Source organism: Myotis nattereri (assembly GCF_964212035.1).
Source record: "Myotis nattereri genome assembly, chromosome: 3".
Lineage (NCBI taxonomy): Eukaryota > Metazoa > Chordata > Mammalia > Chiroptera > Vespertilionidae > Myotis > Myotis nattereri.
The window spans coordinates 60776869-60797272 of record NC_138077.1 but is presented as its reverse complement, the minus strand read 5'-3'; the positions used below and the strand labels follow the sequence as shown (position 1 = coordinate 60797272).

General features: G+C 43.3%; 1 protein-coding gene across 1 annotated transcript in view; it reads right to left on the bottom strand.

Moving 5' to 3' along the window:
- The window catches only part of B4GALT4 (beta-1,4-galactosyltransferase 4), a 33060-nt gene extending 13343 nt beyond the window's left edge, over positions 1-19717 (bottom strand). Inside the window, exons 1-2 of the mRNA XM_081087381.1 lie at positions 19632-19717; positions 1031-1426 (exon numbers count right to left, since the gene is read on the bottom strand). Of these exons, the coding sequence (XP_080943507.1) occupies positions 1031-1283 (253 nt within the window). The 5' untranslated portion in view covers positions 1284-1426; positions 19632-19717. The remainder of the gene's footprint in view (positions 1-1030; positions 1427-19631) is intronic.
- Positions 19718-20404: the final 687 nt, after the last annotated feature.

Below are 20404 nucleotides of genomic sequence, written 5' to 3'. Positions count from 1 at the left end.
GGAATATAGGCCGACACACAGGGAGCATGAGATGAACTCTGGGGCAGTCCCAGAAACCTTTCGGGAAGAGAAGTTATCTAAGCTAGACTTTGCGTGAATACACAGGAATCCACCAGGCAGACACGAATTGAGAAAAAGGCATCCCGGAAAAGGGAGCAATATGTAGGCTCAGTGCCTGACAGACCATCAGCATTTAATGTCCTAAAGAATCAGAGGTGTGCTCGAACCTTTGTGGGTGATAGACAATATCGCAGTGGGGTTGTTCTCTCTAATTAACGTGTTCGCTAAAACCAGTTCACTGCTGATTTAAACTGAGAGGCAACACATCAAAGGGGAACATACAACGTATTTAAGAAATAACCACTAAATGCAACACTGAAGGACGGACTCAATCCTGTCCTTCCACACCATACTTTTGGCCAAAGAGGTGCTAGCAGATGGGGCACAAATGGAGGCCTGACTGGCTTGTATTTCTCCACTTGTGGTCTGCAGATGCCAGGAGAGAAGTGCCCAGGCCAGCCCGTTGGTCCCAAAAGGATGAGAGACCCGTGGAGCAGGGCCACCAGCCTAAACCAACTGACCCCGAGCTCACGCCACAGACCTGCGAGCTAAATAAATAATGCCTGTTGACGTGTGCAGCTGGATAATAAAAGTGGCTGTGCGCATAGAGTGGAAGACTCCGCATCAGCCATATGGACACAGCTCACAAACATAACGTCGAACAACGGGAGTTCAGACACAAAGGAGTACACAGTGCATGTTTCCAAGTAGGCAGAGTTCAAAAGCAGGGGAATCTGTGGGTGGGTTACAGTCCCGGAGTAAGGGTCGTGACTGAAAGAACGGGAACGCCTCGGGTCCCATGAAGATTCCATTTCATAATTTACATGCCGCTACACAGGCATGTTCATTTCGTGAAACTCAGTTGAGCTGGGCACTTCTGATCTTTGTACTTTTCTGTATATGTATCTAGTAAAAAAATTTTATGTAGCCCTTGTAAAAAAGAAAGCAAGAGAGAAAAACAAATACTCACTGAGGTGTGGAGAGACGGAGGGGCAGTCATCCAGGTCTGCTCTTTTCACAGAGGCTTCGTCAGCCAGAGTTTCTTTCTTCCCCAAAACCACGGCCTTTTTGAAAGTAGTAATGAAATCCTTTGCTTTAGGAATCTCCTGAATAGCACTGACAAAGTAGTTACTGGTGGCCCACCCCACCACCGTCAGGCATAAAGTAAAAAGCAAGAGTAACCGGAGTTTGTAGGAAAGGAAGGAAGTCGCGTGGAAGCCCATGTCTTGTTATGTGAGCAGATGGGTCACTCCGCCTCACTGTGGGCAAGAAGCTTCCAGTTCCACTTTTCCAATCCGAGTGCTCGCTCGGTGGCAGCTGACGACGCAGTGCCTGCTTGTGCTCAGTAGTTCTGCTCCAACAATCTCTGGAAGGCAAGCACAAAGACGTGTTTCTGATGGAAATCCTACCCTGCGATGATTCACGTCACACGTCAGCGCGAACTGAAAACCTATCCCCCAGGGAACCTGACTGACAGTAATGGGAGTTCTCCAGCGAGGGTTTAGAGATCAGAAACTCAGAGACTTTCGAGGCAGAAGGTCCCAGCCACCTATACATCACAGGAGTTCTCTCTGGGTCATCTCTGTCACCCAGGAAGAAAGCCATGCCCAGATATTAGGAGGAGAAAGCAGAGACTGGAAATGCCTCCTCAGCTTTGAGCTGACACAGCCTAAAATACAGCCGTCCTCTTCCTGGCACAGCTATAAGAGAAGGTTAACAACCTGTGAAATATTGTTTCAGAGAACAAGACAGAAGCTCTATCCTGTGAGAGTTAGAAAAACGTGTTCCTCAAAAACAGGGATGAAAAATCAAGGATTTTCACAATGAGGCACTGCATGGGCACATCCCAACAGATGGGGGAGAGGGCAAGAAACATAAGAGAAGCCCAATGCAGGAGGTCAGTCATCTACAAAAATAACAGGTAAAACTGGTTATGGTCAGGGGTTTTGATTCAGACAGAAACTATAACTCCACCACATATTGGCCCTGAAACCTGTCTTCTTATCTATAAAACTAGTGGCCCAGTGCACAAAATTTGAGCACGGGGTGGGGGGTGTCCCTCAGCCCAGCCTGCACCCTCTCCAATCTGGTACCCCTCTAGGGATGTCCGACTGCCGGTTTAGACCCCATCCCTGTGGGATGGGGCCTAAACCGGCAGTCGGACATCCCCCTCACAATCTGGGACTGCTGGCTCCCAACTGCTCGCCTGCCTGCCTGCCTGATTGCCCCTAACCGCTTCTGCCTGCCAGCCTGATCACTCCCTAACCACTACCCTGCCAGCCTGATTGAAGCCTAACTACTACCCTGCTGGCTCAGTTGCCCCTAACTGCCCTCCCCTGCCAACCTGGTTGCCCCTAACTGCCCTCCCCTGCTGACCTGGTTGCCCCTAACTGCCCTCCCCTGTAGGCCTGGTCCCCCTCCAACTGCCCTCCCCTGCAGGCCATCTTGTGTCCACATGGGGGAGGCCATCTTGTGTGAGGGCATGACAGTCAATTTGCATATTACCGCTTTATCATATAGGATGGGGATAAATATAGTACCTACCCGGAGAGGTTACTGGGGGACTGGATGACCTAATATATTCATACATCACATGTTAGCCCACCTCCTGGTGTACAGGAGGCACCCACTACCTGGTGACAATCGCTGTTGATATTGTTATATGCTTTACTTTAAGTAACTTTAGGTTAGGAATGGCCAACAGGCAGACACACTGGAGGTTGGCAGAACCACCTTTCTATGTTTTTCACTGTCATTTGATAAACTGCCATGCTGATTTCATACTTAAGTATAAATCAATCTCTGAGGCCACATAAGTGAGGGCCCAGCTGGACCATGGAGAGTGCACTAAGGTGATGAAGGTGGTGAGTAGCAATACCCCCACATCCTCTCTGCATTGCCAAAATCACACCTCTCCTCAAATTCTAAACATGTTAACAGAAGAACACAGAAATGCTAAAGCCAGGGCATAATAATCTCTATAGCCAAACATATCCTCAATTATATGAATAGAATGAATATTTTCTATACCAAGTGATAACACAGAAACGCTTATGATTAAATCTTAAGTAACAAAAATGAAACAGAGAAAACAAACTCTATGTGTGTGTATGATTACTACTGAAATTATAGAAATAAGAAAACTCTAGAAAAAAATATAGCCAAAAGCTAGCAATAATTGTATCAGGAGTATGGGATTAGCCAAGGATATATTTTTCTCTTTTCTTTTCTAAATTTTGTATAATACACTTCTGTCTTTTTATAATGAAAACAAAGTTTCTTTTAAATGAGATGTGGGGATGTGGTAATTTACTATGAAAAACAAAAACAAAGTCTTAGCTACTTTCAAACGGGCCTCATACTTACTGAAGGGTAGTATTTCAAAATGTAGCTGTAGGCTAGTTTGAGGGAAGCCTAGAAAGCATTTCTCTCTAGACACAACGTAATAGATGGAGGTTAGGTTCTTGGGTCAAACCACAAAAGAGAGGTTTTGACCCAGCAAGCAATTAAACAGTATGACCTGTGTTTAGTCTTGAAGGTACCTAAAAAATAACAGTAATAAAAGCTAATAAGAGTGGTTTATTTATGCATTTACTCTGTGCCATGTAATGTGGTTAAATCACTTTATCACCTTATTTAATTCCCATTTCAACCTTACAAGCTAAGAATTATTAGTCTCCTCATTTTATAGATGAAAAAAATGAAGGTCTAGAGAGATTGAAGAACTTGCCCAAGACACACAAGTAGTAAGTGGTGAAGCTGGGATCTGAGCCCACGTGGTCAGCCCCAAAGCCTGGGCTTCTGCCATATCCTTCACATGGACATGTCAATCTCCTTCCTTGTGGCCGGGTGCACCCAACACAAACCCCGTCCATAGGCAGAGTTTTCTTTAGCAGCCTCCTATCTCTCCCACATCCTCCTGTCCCTTTCCTTGGGCCTGTTTGTTCAACGGGCTTCCTGAAGTTTCTTCTCTTCCCTCCAGGTAAGTCTGCAGATTCCTGGGGCCAATCAGACAACCTTGTGGACTTAATGGCAGGAAGCAAAAATGCTAGGATTGCCAATAGCTTTTGATTAAAATCTCAATCTTGGAAAATTTGGACTGCAAGCATTGTTTCTCTAAGAGCTGCTTGTGGAGGGATGGTCCCCTAACAGGGACACTCACCTGCCTAAAAGGACTTCTGATCACAGAACTACGGTGCGTGCACACACACACATTCTGCAGAGGGAGGGAGTGTTTTTTAGAGAGAGTTAAAAACCTACCCAAGTAGTGAGTTAGGAATAGGCATAGACTACTGCTGCTGAACTGTAGCCCAATTTGTCCAAAGATAAGAAATTCATTATAAAAGCAAGGGTCCATCCTTATGATCTATAATAATAAAAGCATAATATGCTAATTAGACCAGACGTCCTTCTGGACGACCTTCTGGACGAAGCCAGGGCTGCGAGGGAAGCCTGGATCACAGGTGCCAAAGGGAAGCCAGTGCTGGCAGCTGGGGGAAGGAAGGCCTACTCTTGCACAAATTTCATGCATCAGGCCTTCCTTTTTAATTTAACTAATTATTAGTTAAGTTAATAATTAACTAATAAGTAGCTAATTATTAGTTACTTAATAATTAGCTCTTCATTGCTAACCCTGCTTATTGAGACTATGTTGGATTCAATTAAAAATAATCACTTCTTACTTTTTCTAGTCTTAGTGCTCTCCTCAAAACTGACTATACAGGGAGTCAGCACGAAGGAAGCTCACGTGTGAGGTCTCCGTGGTCCTGTGAGTGAACATCCAAGGTGCAAACCGTCTCTAATACAGCTGTTTTTCAAGAGACATCTCCCCAGCCTGCTTATCAGCTAAGTAACTGAAGACAATCCCTTTAGGCATGTTTCCCCAGCTAGAAAACAGTAAAAAAAATAATTTACAATAGTTGCTGTAAGAATTTAATGAGCGTATATACACTGACACACCTCGTACATTCCAGGAACATGCTATAATGTGATTCATGCTCAAATTTTACCAGAATGCTAATAAAGATAATGTTATCTCTGAAGTTACATATTGAATACAGATTATTTTTATTTTCTATTTTTCTGTAACTTCCTATTCTTCCTTCAATTAGTATATGTTATTCCTATAATTAAAAAAAGATGATTTTTTTTTAACAAAAGTTCTTTTTAGGGCAGGTAACTTCTGGTTGGTGTTTGGGGAAAATGTTATCAGAACAGACTTACTCATAATAAAATTTTAAAAACTGGGAGACCCGGAACTCTTTCTGAAGAGAGTTTTCTATTTCAATCAAGGTTCTCTTAAAGGAAAGAGGAATCATGGCTGGAGAAAACAAATTCAGGTAGCATGAAAGAAGTTATTTTAGGGCAAGACTCGCCACCCTTTCCTTTCTAGAAGTTTGCCCTAGAGTTAGTTCAAAAATAATGTTTTCATAATTTTGTGTTTCCTCTTCTCAATTCAACCAGTCTTTTCTGAGCACCTGCTATTTTCAGGCATAGTGCTGGGCATACAAAGGAAAGACAAAGGGAACTGAGGTAAAGTCCTTACACCAGTGGTTCTCAGCCTTCCTAATGCCGCGACCCTTTAATACAGTTCCTCATGTTGTGGTGACCCCCAACCATAAAATTATTTTCATTGCTACTTCGAAACTATAATTTTGCTACTATTATGAATCATAATGTAAATATCTGATATGCAGGATATATTTTCATTGTTACAAACTGAACATAATTAAAGCATAGTGATTAATCACAAAAACAATATGTAATTATATATGTGTTTTCCAATGGTCTTAGGCGACCCCTGTAAAAGGGTCATTCAACCCCCAAAGGGGTCGCGACCCACAGGTTGAGAACCACTGCCTTACACTCAGAGATTATTTCAATCCTTTCTTAGACTTTAATGTCTGTGATCTGTTTTCAAATAGGCCAGCCCCACCTCAAAAATGGGGGAATAAATTAAATAAGATTGGCAAAATATGGAGAAGTACTAAAGCTAGATGATAGGTCATTTGCTTTTTCTCTCTACTTCTGTATATGCTTGAAACTTTCCATAACAATAAAAGAAAAAAATCTATTAAGGAAGACAAGCTATAATAAGAGGTAAATCGGGCCCGGCTGGCGTGGCTCAGTGGTTGAGCATCAACCTATGAACCAGGAGGTTACGGTTGGATTCTGGTCAGAGCACATGCCTGGGTTGTACGCTCAAGACCCAGTAGGGGGCATGCAGGAGGCAGCCAATCAATGATTCCCTCTCATTATTGATATTTCTATCTCTCTCTCCCTTTCCCTTCCTCTCTGATATTAATAAAAATATATTTTTTAAAAAGGTAAATCTTCCTGGATGATAAGTATCATTCCTAGGGAAACTTTACACACACAAATAATGCTCCACCATGGGGAGGAGAAACAGAAGGTGTCACTCCACAAATATTTACTAAGCACTTAATCACCAGGAGGAAAAGATGTGGTTTCCATTCAGCTGCCAAAGGTGCCAAAATAGCATTCTAATGTTCCTAAATCCATCTGGTAATCCTGGAGACATCTCAGAGTGGGCATGCTATGGCCGCAGGCACACGATCCTACTCGGGTGGCTTTCTCTGGGGCAGCACCAGTGGAGAGGTTGAAAATTGCCACTCCTTTCACTCCTGCAGAGTTCCTGAGAGCTGACTATCTGACTATTTTTCCCACATCGTCCTACCTTCCTTGGGCCTCTGGTATTCACTCTCCTGATTATAGCTCCTTTGCATGGGTTCTGAATCATCACTGCCCAGACCCTAAAGAAGCAATGGTTCTTTGGTTGGGAGGGGGGCTAGAAGTAGCCATTTACATGTACAAGCCATTAAACTCAAAGGCTGAGCTCCTAATGGCCCAAACTGGAAGCATCTGAGCAAGAAAATAATGATGGTGTGGATGAAAATCTGTAAGAAATCATAAATTCCTAACTGGGCAGGTCATGGTGGGTAGTCACACCTCAGGCCTATAACTTCTTTAGTGAAAGGTTATTAAACAATCTTGTCCATTGTTCTTGTGCAGCTAGGGCAGTGATGGCGAACCTTTTGAGCTCGGCATGTCAGCATTTTGAAAAACCCTAACTTAACTCTGGTGCCGTGTCACATATAGAAATTTTTTGATATCTGCAACCATAGTAAAGCAAAGACTTATATTTTTGATATTTATTTTATATATTTAAATGCCATTTAACAAAGAAAAATCAACCAAAAAAATGAGTTTGCGTGTCACCTCTGACACGCGTGTCATAGGTTCGCCATCACTGAGCTAGGTTAACACACCTTGGAAATGACAGAAGTAATCGCCTCAAAGGCGTAACCTTTGAGAGAAAACAGAATTTTAACTATCCTGTAATTCAAGATAGTACATAATCTTAACTATCCTATAATCCAACCCTGCCTTGCTTTCTCCCACCTTCATGTAATCTTCCTTATGTTCTCTCCTTAATTTCAAACACATAAAAGAAACTGCAAAACTGTTATTCTCCAAAGCATCTGAGGCCTTGCTTTCTAGCAATTGTCAGTTTGGCTCAAATAAATTCTTATGAAAAGTCTCTCTATGTTTGGATGTTTCTTATGTGGACAACAGCATTGTACTGTAACCTTCAGAAAAAACTGAATATCCATGAGTTCACAATGATATAAATGATCAAATAAACTTCCAATTAATAAGGAAGCAGGAGATGAAAAAAATCACCATTAGGCAACACCACTGCACTCACTAATTGTCGCAGACAAGAACCACCATGGGTGCTCAAATTAATGGGTGAAAATTTGAGAATAAACAGAGTTTACATAGTCTCAAAATATCTCCTCCAGGATAATTATTAACTACAAAAGAAAAGACAGCTTTATAGGGGAGAAACCTAGCAAATATCACCTTAACTAAGTGATCAAAGTTAATATCACCCGTGATAAGACCTCTCAACTTCATGAATCAGTGGTAATATAACACTCTCTCTGATCGGTACTCTTCTACAAAACTTTATCCTACAAAACAATTAACTGGTACTCTTCAAAAGGGTCCAAATAATGAAAGACAGGGAAAAAACTGGAACTATCTCAAACTGGAGCAGACAAGGGGAAATAACTAAATGCAATTAGTAGTGTCCTGGATGGAATATGGAAACAGAAAGAGAAATCATTTGGAAGCTAGAGTAGGTGTGATTACCGCCTCCGCCTTGGCCATCGCCTCCTCTGTTCTCTGCTGCCCAGAGAGAGTGAGGCGGGGCTCTGGAGTCACCATGGAGCCCTATTTGCCAATGGAGGACAAGACCAGGGAGCCTGCGACCCACCACTCCATTGACCCTTCCTTCCATTTCTTGGTGGCTATCCTTTGCCACTGACACCAGTGGGTACAGGGATTGCTTTCTGTCTTTCAACAGTTACTGGAGTGCATGTTTGGGATTTGTGAGAGAAAGCTGGATACAGTAAATGGAAAAAATCTTGGAAGCTGCTTGACAGCTGTCGTTTCTCAGACCAGTCTGAAAGGGATATGCTCATTCGTTGGATGGGTGGATCTGAAGTACAAAATAATTTCTAGATAAGTAATGAGACGTCACCTGTGATCATCTCCAAAAAGAGGCCATCAGAAGGAAACTATCACAAAAAGAAAAACCTGTGTATTAAGTTTTGACCAGCGGTCTGAAGCAGATCAAATGGAAGTTGTGGAGCACCTTGTTTCCCAAAGGTCATTAGCAACATGGACCTGCTGACTTGTCCCTGGAGCCCATGCTGCACGGGGACTCCATTACCACTTCACCAGAGCAAAGCTTAGATCGCAAAGCAGGAGACATTCTTTCCGACCTGGATCCCAGGTCTCTGCATGTGGCAGAGCTGGTCTGCAAAGAACAGCAGCAAGTGATCTCCCAAGAGATGCTTTGGAAGAAGCTGATTGAACGAATGGTGGGCACGGACCCTCCCTGGAAGTGACTTTCAGAAAGAAGAGGGTGGGATCGGTGCCTGTTTAAAAATACAGCCACAGCCCTGGCCAGGTGGCTCAGTTAGTTGGAGCATCATCCCGTACACCAAAAGGCTGCGGGTTCAATTCCCAGTCAAGGCATATACCTAGGTTGTGCATATGAGAAGCAACGGATGGATGTTTCTCTTTCTCTCTCTCTCTCTCTTCCTCTCTCTCTAAAATCAATAAACATATACTTAGCTGAGGATAAATAAATTAGTTAAAATAAAAATAGACCCACAGGTAGCTCTCTCAATTCACTTTATAGACAACAGATTCCAACTGCTAGTGAGAACCTCAAAGCTTGCAGAGGATTCAGTGTCCCCCTGAAAATAGTGAAGGTGTCTACTGTTCACACTATGATGATGAAAAAATTATCAATGGCCTATGAGATAATTCTATTAAGATCTGGGATAAAACCAGCTTGGAATGTTTGAAAGTGTTAATGGTGCACACGGGCTCTGTCCTTTGTCTCCAGGATGACACGTATCATTGTGACTAGCTCTTCAGACTCTACAGTGAGGGTCTGGGATCGTAACATGAGTGAAGTTCTGAACATGTTGATGCACCATAAGGCTGGACTGCACTGACGCTTCAGCAGTGGACTGATGGTGACCTGTTCCAAGGACAGCTCCAACGCTGTGTAGGACATGGCTCTGCCAAACCGATTTCACTCTGCTCCTGGTTGCCCACTGCGCTGCTGTCAATGTAGCAGACTTTGATGATAATACACTGTATCTGCCTCTGGTGACAGACCATCAAAGTCTGGAGCAGGAGTACCTGTGAATTTGTTCGTACTCTGAATGGGCTCAAGCAAGGCATTGCCTGGCTCCAGTACAGGGACTGGTTGGTTGTTAGGGAATCATCAGATAGGTCATACCATCAAGCTATGGGATACTAAATGTGGCACCTGTTTAAAGCAACACGAAGAACTGGCCCAATGCACCGTTTGACAACAAAAGGATTGTCAGTGGGGCCTAAGATGGAAAAATTAAAGCTTGGGGCTTGCAAGTTGCTCTCGACCCTTGAGCCCCAGCAAGCACATTGTGTTTGCACACATAGGTAGAACATTCTGGGTGTGTGTTTGCACAGCTTGATGAATTACAAATCACTAGCAACTCTCATGATGACACTACTTTGATTTGAGATTTCTTAAATGTGCCTTCCAGTACCCAGGATGAGACCTGTTCTCCCTCCATAACATACACTTCATCTCCAGGTAACAGCCTGCACTTTACCCCTTTCAGGCTTCCCAGTCTTGAAGTACTGGCTAAACGTCTACAGATACCTAAGGGTGTTCTTCACAGCTGAGTTATGAAGTTGTAGATGGTTCTAGATGCTGGGTAGGTGCAAAGCAGCCTAACTCTAAGTACTGGTATTTCTCACTGCCCATTCTGGCCTCCACTTTAAGGTTCCTTAGCTTCACTGACTTCAAGCAGGACAGAAGCCCTTTTCCTCCCTCTATCAGGGAAAAACAAATAAATGCTTCAAATGTAAATTGTTCATATAAAAGGAACATAGTTTGTTCTCCAGAAGTAAATGGACAGTCAAGAGAAGACTTGGCTTCTCATTTATAGTGCTCTGCACTTTGGTCTGATATTAAGAAACAGCATTCTTCTTTGGTGAAATTTTGGGTGCCAGCACCTACCCACAATGTCCAGGGCTGTCCTTTTCAAAAGTCAGCATTCCCCTTTTGAACGTCCATGTCATTCTGAATTCTGTCTTGTATTAGGAACATGTTGGACAATGGGAAAAATTTCTCTGGATCAGTGGTTCTCAACCTTCCTAATACGTGACCCTTTAATACAGTTCCTCATGTTGTGGTGACCCCCAACCATAAAATTATTTTCGTTGCTACTTCATAACTGTAATTTTGCTACTGTTATGAATCATAATGTAAATATCTGATATGCAGGATGTATTTTTATTGTTACAAACTGAACATAATTAAAGCATAGTAATCTCAAAAACAATATGTAATTATATATGTGTTTTCTGATGGTCTTAGACAACCCCTGTGAAAGGGTTGTTTGACCCCCAAAGGGGTCACGACCCACAGGTTGAGAACCACTTCTCTGGATTGTTTTAGTAATATTTTTTTTTATTTCACTTCCTTTCTGTACCATTACTTTTCATTTAAAGAACTATAAGCCCGGTTATATTATCTCCTAACAGGTAATATAGCTCTTTTCTTTTATTAACTGTCTCTATACCTCAACCATCTCCTGATATTTGGTAAAATAACATCTTTACGCATGTGCTTGCCTCCTAAATTAAAATATCTGCATATAGATATAGTGTACATACCAATTTAACCTCAGGTTACTGGAGTCCAGCATCTCATGGTCCCCCAGGCCTGAGACACTAGTACAGAGTGTGTTCTCACTTAGCCATGAGCTGGGCTTAAGAACCTACACCAAGATTCATGTGGATTACCTAGAACACTTCCTGCAGTGTTCATATGGTGTTTTTATTTTGTCATTGTCATTGTGTGTGTGGTGTTTTTAATGGAAATATTGTTTTAAAATGTAATTTCTAAAGTTGAACACAATGTTTTATTTGTTGTGCAGTACATACAATAGAGAGTTACCTTAACATTTTGTTGTTGTTCTTTTCCTCATAAGTACTCCTGAGTACTAGTGGTCACTTCCCATAGTAAGCATCTGACTTCACTGTCAAAAACCACTGTTCTGTGAGTTTGTTACTGTGGGGAGGGAATAACAAGGAGGCTCTACTAACGGGGTTTCCTGGCTCTAGAATTCATGCTTTCCGACTTTGTCAGGATGTTAACTGGCCTGCTTGTATGCTGGAGCCCATATAGTAGGTCGGGCTGGTCCCAGAGGCCCATCTTGAGTGAAGGGTACGCCTACATGGTGCAGAGACTCAAGTTCATGAATCCCAACCCTGTCATTTCTGGTGTCACTGGCTGATGTGGCCCTGGCAGGTTCTCAAAGCTCTCAAGTGCTCAGTAGCCCAAATGTCTGAATGGCATCATCATGCTGACCACGCATGGAAAGGACTTTGGCATCGTGTTGGCACTCCTTTTCCCCTGTTCAATATTAGGTTTTGATATGCCCCCTGCCATTGTTTCCAAAGATCAAGGAATGTAATAACATTTTAAAGGACCAATAAGAACTTCCTATTAATTAAACCTCTTCCCACGGACTACTAAAGGGAAGGTCCCTGGTCTCGGTTTTGTCCTTTGCGCTGAGAACGGTGTTGAGAATCAATGAGTGTGTATGTGATTTGTTTATTGGGTTGGCTTTGCTTTTTCCTTTTCCTTCTTCTTCTTTTTTAATATATTTTTTATTGATTAAGATATTACATATGTGTCCTTATCCCCACGTTACCCCCTACCCCACCCCCACCCCCCGCTCATGCCCTCACCCCCCTGTTGTCCGTGTCCATTGGTTAGGTCTATATGCTTGCATATAAGTCCTTTGGTTGATCTTTCCCCCTTACCTCCACCCTCCCCTACCTTCCCTCCAAGGCCCAACAGTCCAATCAATGCCTCTCCATCTCTGGATCAGTCCTTGTTCATCAGTTTATGTTGTTCTTTATATTCCACAAATGAGTGAGATCATGTGGTATTTATCCTTCTCTGACTGGCTTATTTCACTTAGCATAATGCTCTCCAGTTCCATCCATGCTGTGGCAAGTGGTAAGAGCTCCTTTTTCTTCTTTCTCTTCTTAAAGAATACCTTTCAGCATTTCATATAATGCTGGTTTGGTGGTGATGAACTCCTTTAGCTTTTTCTTATCTGTGAAGCTCTTTATCTGACCTTCAATTCTGAATGATAGCTTTGCTGGATAAAGTAATCTTGGTTGTAGGTTCTTGCTATTCATCACTTTGAATATTTCTTGCCACTCTCTTCTGGCCTGCATGGTTTCTGTTGAGAAATCAGCTGACAGTCGTATGGGTACTCCCTTGTAGGTAACTGACTTTTTTTCTCTTGCTGCTTTTAAGATTCTCTCTTTGTCTTTTGCTCTTGGCAATTATGATGTGTCTTGGTGTGGTCCTCTTTGGATTCCTTTTGCTTGGGGTTCTCCGCGCTTCCTGGACTTGTAAGTCTATTTCTTTCACCAGGTAGGGGAAGTTTTCTGTCATTATTTCTTCAAATAGGTTTTCAATATCTTGCCCTCTCTCTTCTTCTGGCACCCCTATAATTCTGATGTTGGTACAGTTGAAGTTGTCCCAGAGGCTCCTTACACTATCTTCATATTTTTTGATTCATTTTTCTTTTTGCTTCTTCGGTTGGATATTTTTTGTTTCTTCGTATTTCAAATCTTTGACTTGATTCTTGGGATCCTCTTGTCTGCTGTTGGATCTCTGTATATTATTCTTTATTTCAGTCAGTGTATGTTTAATTTCTAGTTGGTCTTTTTTCATATCCTCCAGGGTCTCACTAAATTGATCGGCGGTTTCCATAAAATTCTTGAAAAACCTTATAAACGTGGTTTTGAACTCTATATCCAGTCGTTTGCTTTCCTCCACTTCTGTCATTTGTGACCTGTTTCTTTGTCTCCGCATTTTTTATGCTTCCCTGTGTTGGTAGAGTGGTTTTGTGTGCTAGGTGTCCTGTAGGGCCCAGTGGCTCAGCCTCCCCCGTTACCTGAGGTGGACACTCTTGGTGCACCCCTTTGTGGGCTTTGTGCACAGTCTTGTTGTAGTTATGCCTTGATTGTTGTAGGTATCACTGGGAGGAATTGACCTCCAGGCCAATTGGCAGTGAGAATCAGCTGTGTCTGCAGTGGGAGAACTTCTGTGCTGAAGACACCCTTCTGGGGCAAGACTTGCTTCAGTGGGGCTTTGGTGCTCACTGAGTCTGCCCCCTGAGTGTGTCCCTTATGGATCTGAGGAGTTGTAATCTGGATGGTCCCACTCTGACGACTGGGTACACTGGCTCTTGGATCTAAGGAGGTGCTAATTTAGTCTCTGCCTGAGGTTACCCGGCAGGAGCTACGAAAAGATCTGCAGATTCCCCTTCCTTTTTTGGAGTTTGGAGGTGCCCAGATGAGGCCCAGCTGTGAAGCAATGCAAGCTGCTGTGGGGCCTTGGGCCTTCTCTTGGAAGTTCTGTGTCTGTCTGGCCCAGCTGTAATTTGTTAGGTAATTTTCAGGTTGCAAAGGGCCAGGGCATTCATATGCAAAAGCCTCTGCTGCAGCCTGGGTGGGGCGGGTCTCAAGGAATCAACAGGGCGGAGCAAGCAGCTATGGCAGATTCTCAGCCCTGCCCTAAGGGGCCGCGCATCTCAGTGTCCTGGTATTTGCTGCAAGCACCTCTGAGGGAAAGCTGCCCTCAAGTTCCGAGTTCTGCCCACTGCCAGACAGTTCAGTTTCTCCCCGTATGAGTCCTGGGTCCCCAGAGACTTCCTGGAACCGGAGTTCAGAGCAGTTGGGAACTTGTGACTCCCTCCCGATTCAAAAAGACAGCCGTGTCCTCAGGTGCCAGCCCCTTTCCGCGAGCGCTCGAGCCTCCATACCTTTGCACTTTACTTCCGCAGCTCCTGACTCTCAGTGTGCTGTTCTCTTTCCTTCTAGTTGTAGAATTTCCACTCAGCCAGCCTTCCTGTAGTTCTGGATGATGTCCGTTTTGTCTTTTTGTTGTATTTGTGAAGTTGTTGTAGGAGGCAGCAAGTTCGGTGTTTACCTATGCCGCCATCTTGGTTTCTCCTCTTCCTTTTTCTTCTTAAATACATTCCCTCCCACGTGTTACTACATTAATTCCTATTTTTAAGAAGTTGAGTCTAAAAGTGTAAAAAAATAAGCCTGCACTCAGAAGGTAGATGTTGTAAACTTGATAGTGGTTGTGAAAGTGATTTCTCTTTCACCATTCTCACAGTGTTACTAGCAAACTGGTTAGGCGAGTCCAGGGGAGGAAGGAAAAGGGAGAGAAGAAAGTAATTCTTCTGAACAAATGGACTTTCTGTTGTTGTTTAATATAAAGTTCTTTTCCTTGGAAAATCAAGGCATTTGAATATGCACACAAACTTTGGATAGTGCCTAATTATAGCAGAGGACTTTGGCACCCAAGGAATTCTGAATTTCCAGGATTATAGTAATTTTCAACTGTAAATCACTGCTAGATTTGTGTTTTAAAGTACTGGGATAGTTTAATTCTAACTTGTAATTAATTATGCTTGACAATTTGAAATAAGTTTGTATCTGAACAGCTTTTAAAACTGTTAAATTGTACAGCCACATCATGACAGCTTTGGACTATAAAATGTGCTTAATAAAAAACAAAAAGTTAACCTCCATCCAAAAAATTGCTCAGTGATGTCAATAAATCAAGTATGAGTATTATGCAGTACCTCTAATCTGACTTCATGCAATTGTTACTTTAGCTACTAATTCAAAACTAATACTCTTAATAAAGTGTCGCAATACTCTGAAAAAATATATCATCAGCAGGAAAACTGATGAAATTCAAATAAAGTCTGTAGTTAATTGAATTGCTAACTGAACTGGTTATGTAAGGGGCTATATTAGGGGATGTTGAATGAATTCTCTGTCCCATTTTTGCAACTTCTCTCTACATCTAACATTAATTAAAAGTTAATATAAAAAGTTGGAGACTGAGTATAAACAAAAATATGGCAGTAAAATTAATTTAATTCTCGGGGGTTAAAGGGGGGGATGAGGACACATTTGTAATACCTTAACTAATAATAAAAAATTAAAAAAAATTAATTTAATTCTCAAAGAGAATCACTGATTTACGGATTCCTATGACCTGACACATCGCTGGTGCTGAATTTGGTAAATAATAAATTACTTTGTAGGCTATGATAATTAAAATACATAAGTACACTACTAAAACAGATGGAACACACACAAAACAAAAAGAAAAAATATTGTTTAAGGAAAGGAAAACATTAGCTGGGTGTAACATTACATTTTGGGAAGATTTTAGAAAATGAAAAAGTTCACCCCAATGCCACTCCCTTCAGTTTACGAACACCAGTCCTCTCCTAAGGGTAGAGGGCCCTATCCCTAATACATGGCACTTTCTTTTGGTCGTGCCCATCACCTTCTGCTCCTCGGTCACTAAGTACTCCAAAGCAGTCCTCCTCTTCCCCGACTCCAAGAGGAGTTACTACTTCAACTGCCCCTTCCTCCCTGAATCCCAGAGCACAATGGAGCAGGGTTCCCGCATCTGGGCAAGAGATGCCGGATGACCCTGTTTCACCCATTTTACAGCAAGAGTTGTCATAAAACAGTCAGGAAACATGAAGTAAATTTAACAAGCAAAGCACTGCAATTAGTTTATATAGTATATGTTTTGCAACATAACAGAATTCATAAACTTTCTGATGGGAGATTTAATGGAGGTCCAGTGTGTGCTTATGAGTCATTCTCAGCTACCCCACAGAGCCCTACAGAAGGGTCAGAGTTCCCTTTCTACCGTCAGTAGGGACACGTGGATGAGGAGTTCTGAGAAGGCCTGAGGTAATGGAAAGAAACGGCTCTGAAGTCATGAAGAACTGAGCTCAAATCTTGTTAACAGATAAAACAAAAGTCTCTGGGCAAGTGAGCAACGTGTCTGAGTCCGTTTTGCCACTTATTTAAAAAGCATTTTTCAAAATGTGTTTCCCAAGAGTGCTTATATCTAATACAGAAGGGAATCTGTTTACATTGCAGATTCCTGGGCCCTACTTTCAGAGAAGCTGGGCCTGGCACTCAGGAAAATAAATTTTTAACAAGCTCCTCAGGTGACTCTTACTAGTATACCCATTAAAGTTTGAGAACCACTGAAATAAGAGAATGGGCCTGAAATGCAATAGATCCTTCAGAAATGTCAACTTTTCCTGGTGAGGAAAAGCAGTACGGATATGTGAAAATTAGATTTTAAAAATGCATTTGAATAGTTTTTTACTCCATCAACCATATACTTTCATTAAAATGGTGTTTAAAAAAAACTTAACTACGTGGTAAAGTGTTCATAATGGCTAAGTTAAAAAAAATAATACAAGAAATGTACATAAATATAATCCCAATGGTGATGTGTGTGGTATGCATGTCTTTTATATATAAAATGCCAGGAAGAATCACTGATGGTTGTTTCTTCATTACAGAATTAAAGAAATTTTATTTCTTCTGTATCTTCTAATTTTTTCTAAAATAGGGTTTTATGATCATAAGCAATGTTTTTTGCAGGCAAAATGACTACATAATTTCCCTTTAAAATACATTAAAATTTTGAGATGACACAATAGAAAGGGATTATAACTTTCAGTCACATAAGTTTGCCAGCAATTCATTCAAATAACCTTCAAGGAAATCTGTTCTAAAGAGACCCCAACAACCCAAATCTCAAATAAAAACCTCACAAGCTATCAATAATCTTCAATGCCAGAGAATCCTGTGGTCGGTGTTTGAAATTACTATTCCTAAACTCCACCCCCAGAAAGTTTCATTTCAAAGGCTTGAAGTGAGGCCAGGGAATCCATACTTTCAACAGGAACCCAGGTTGATTTGAGAAACCATTGTGCATTGATGGCTTAAAAAGAGAGAGAGAGAGAGGGAGAGAGAGAGAGAGAAGAAAACCACCACTGATTTGCTTTGGATGTTCCCACTTTTGAGTACAAAAATCTTCAAAGAGATGGTTAGTTCCAAAATCACTTACATGCATCTCTGGAAAAAGCATACATTAAATAACACTCAACTTAAAGTAGATACTAAATACTTATTCTACCAAGTGGCATATAAAATAACAGAGCTGCCCTGGCCGGTTTGGCTCACTGGATAGAGCGTCGGCCTGGGGACTGAAGAGTCCCAGGTTCGATTCCGGTCAAGGGCATGTACCTTGGTTGCAGGCACATTCCCAGCGGGGGATGTGCAGGAGGCAGCTGATCGATGCTTCTCTCTCATCGATGTTTCTGACTCTCTATCCCTCTCCCTTCCTCTCTGTAAAAAATCAATAAAGTATATTTAAAAAAATAAATAAATAAATAAATAAATAAATAAATAAATAACAGAGCTGGTTTTATTCCCGCCCCCAAGATTGTGGTCCGACAGTGTACTTCTCTTTAACAGATGTTTCTGATCCGATCAAAGCATGAATCATGAAAGTGTTTGCAATTTCATGAGGCTTAAAGACCAACTCTGCTCTAGAAGATAAAATTTCAAAAAGATAAATAATGATCCAATACAGCATTATCTCCTCCCCTAAGAGACACATTCCAGCACTCCTGCCCAGGCCAGGTGCCTAAAACAGCCTTCTGTCCCTCTTATTAAACCCAGTCTCTTAATCTGGACCCTGAATCCTATTCATCCCTGGTCAAGATTCCTTTCTTGCATTTTCAATATATTATTTTCTTTAAAAATGTAGAAATTTTACAATTCAACAACAGCCCGGCCAGCATGGCTCAGTGGTTGAGTGTGGACCTATGAGCCAGGAGGTCACGGTTGGATTCCCAGTCAGGGCACATGCCGGGGCCCTGGCTCAATGCCCAGTGTGGGGCGTGCAGGAGGCAGCCAATCATTGATTCTCTCTCATCACTGATGTTTCTCTCTCTCTCTACCACTTCCTTCCTCTCTGAAATCAATAAAAATATATTTTTTTAATTCAACAAGAAAAAACTCTCCTCAACCCTCAAATTACAATCTTTTTCCTCCTCCTTTTCATCATCAAAGGGCTGGAGAGGTCTCCGGGTGCCCTGGCTGCCTCCGCAGCCTCATCCCTCACCCACTCTTGAACCCTTCAACCGGACACACGCCCACAGGTGGATACCTGCTGTCCTAAGGCTACCACTCCAAAGGCCTTTTCTCAGTCCAAATCCTCCTGAACTCCTTTTTTTTTTTTCAAACCTAGGTTTAGCCCTAATGGAAGATCATCAACAGACACTGGACGGACACAGAGCCTTGACTAAGGGCAGGTGTCTCAGAAGTACTCATTTTTTAAATGTCATTTCCCCAATTACACTTAACATTCAATATTATATTAGTTTCAGGTGCAACAAGGTAGTGTTTAGACATTTATACCCACCTGGCACCATACATAGTTATTGCATTATTGACTGCATTTGTGCATTACATCCTGGGACTATTTTGTAACTCCCATTTGTACGAAGTACTTTAAAATCAGCTAGCTCTCACCACTGCGCCGCCCCGCAGGCCCCAGGCTGCGATCAACAGTCCACTTCTAGGTAAAAACCCGAGGGAGGAGGGCTCCAGTGAACAAGGGGCTTTTTTCACGTTGATGTGCCCGCAGGGAGAGAGGAGCCGGGCGGGGGGTGGAGGGGCACGACCCCCAGAACCCTGAACCCGGGCCTGGGAGGATGTGGGAGGAACCCTGGAATCTCTTCCAACCTGGCAGCATCTCGCCTGGCTCCCCGCCGGCGGCAGGGCGATCGCCGCGGTGGCGCCCGCCCCGGAGCCGGTGCTTCCCGGCCAGTTCGGCCTCCGCAGCTCCCGCCCCGCCCGGCCGCTCGGGCTGCAGCAGGACCACCCCGCCGAGCCCGGGCCGCGCCAGCCCACGCGCGCCCAGCCCCGGCCCGAACCCCGCCTGCCGCCGGAGATGCCCAGGCGGCGCCCCCACTGCCCTCCGCACGGAATCGCGCCTCCCGGGCGCCCGTGGAGCGCAGGCCCGGGGTACTCACCCGGACGCGGCGGCTGAAGGCACCGCTGGGAGGAAGGAGAGGCAGCGAGAGGCGTGGGGAGGCTCCGGAGCGCCGGCTCCGCCCCCGAGGGCAGCTGGTTTCCCCGGCGCCAGCCTGGAGCCCCGCCCCGGGTCAGACCGAGCCCACCGGGGCGCTGGAAGGAGCTCCCAGAGTGGAAGGAGCGGTGGGTGGCACGTCCTTTAAGAGAACTTGGAGCCTGGAGCCCGTACCGCGCGAGGTGCTGGCGCTTCCTCCATTCCCTCCCCCATCAAAGCTCACAAAGCGTCCTAGCCGGCTTGGCTTAGCGGATAGAGCATCAGTCTGCGGACTGAAGGGTCCCAGGTTCGATTCCTGTCAAGGGCATGTACCTTGGTTGCGGGCACATCCCCAGTAGGGGGCAGTAGGTGTGCAGGAGGCTGCTGATTGATGTTTCTCATCGATGTTAAATTAAAAAGGAAGAAATAACTTTAAAAAAAAGCTCACCAAGCATCTTGGGCATCTTGGGAAGAAGAGCCAAACCGAGCCACGCCGAGCTACACACACACACACACACACACACCCGCGTGGAGCCATTAAAAAAAAAAAATCAGCAAGCACAAAGGCCCCACATAAGTGTCAGTCAGCAGAACTAATACCGAACAGATTTAGAATTGTCTAACAAAGAACACATGAGAGTATAGTTTTGTTTTTTGAAAATTTCAAAAATTACAATGGCGATAGAGTACCGTTGCATTGGAGAAACCTGACGGATACATACTCCGCGTTAATGTAAC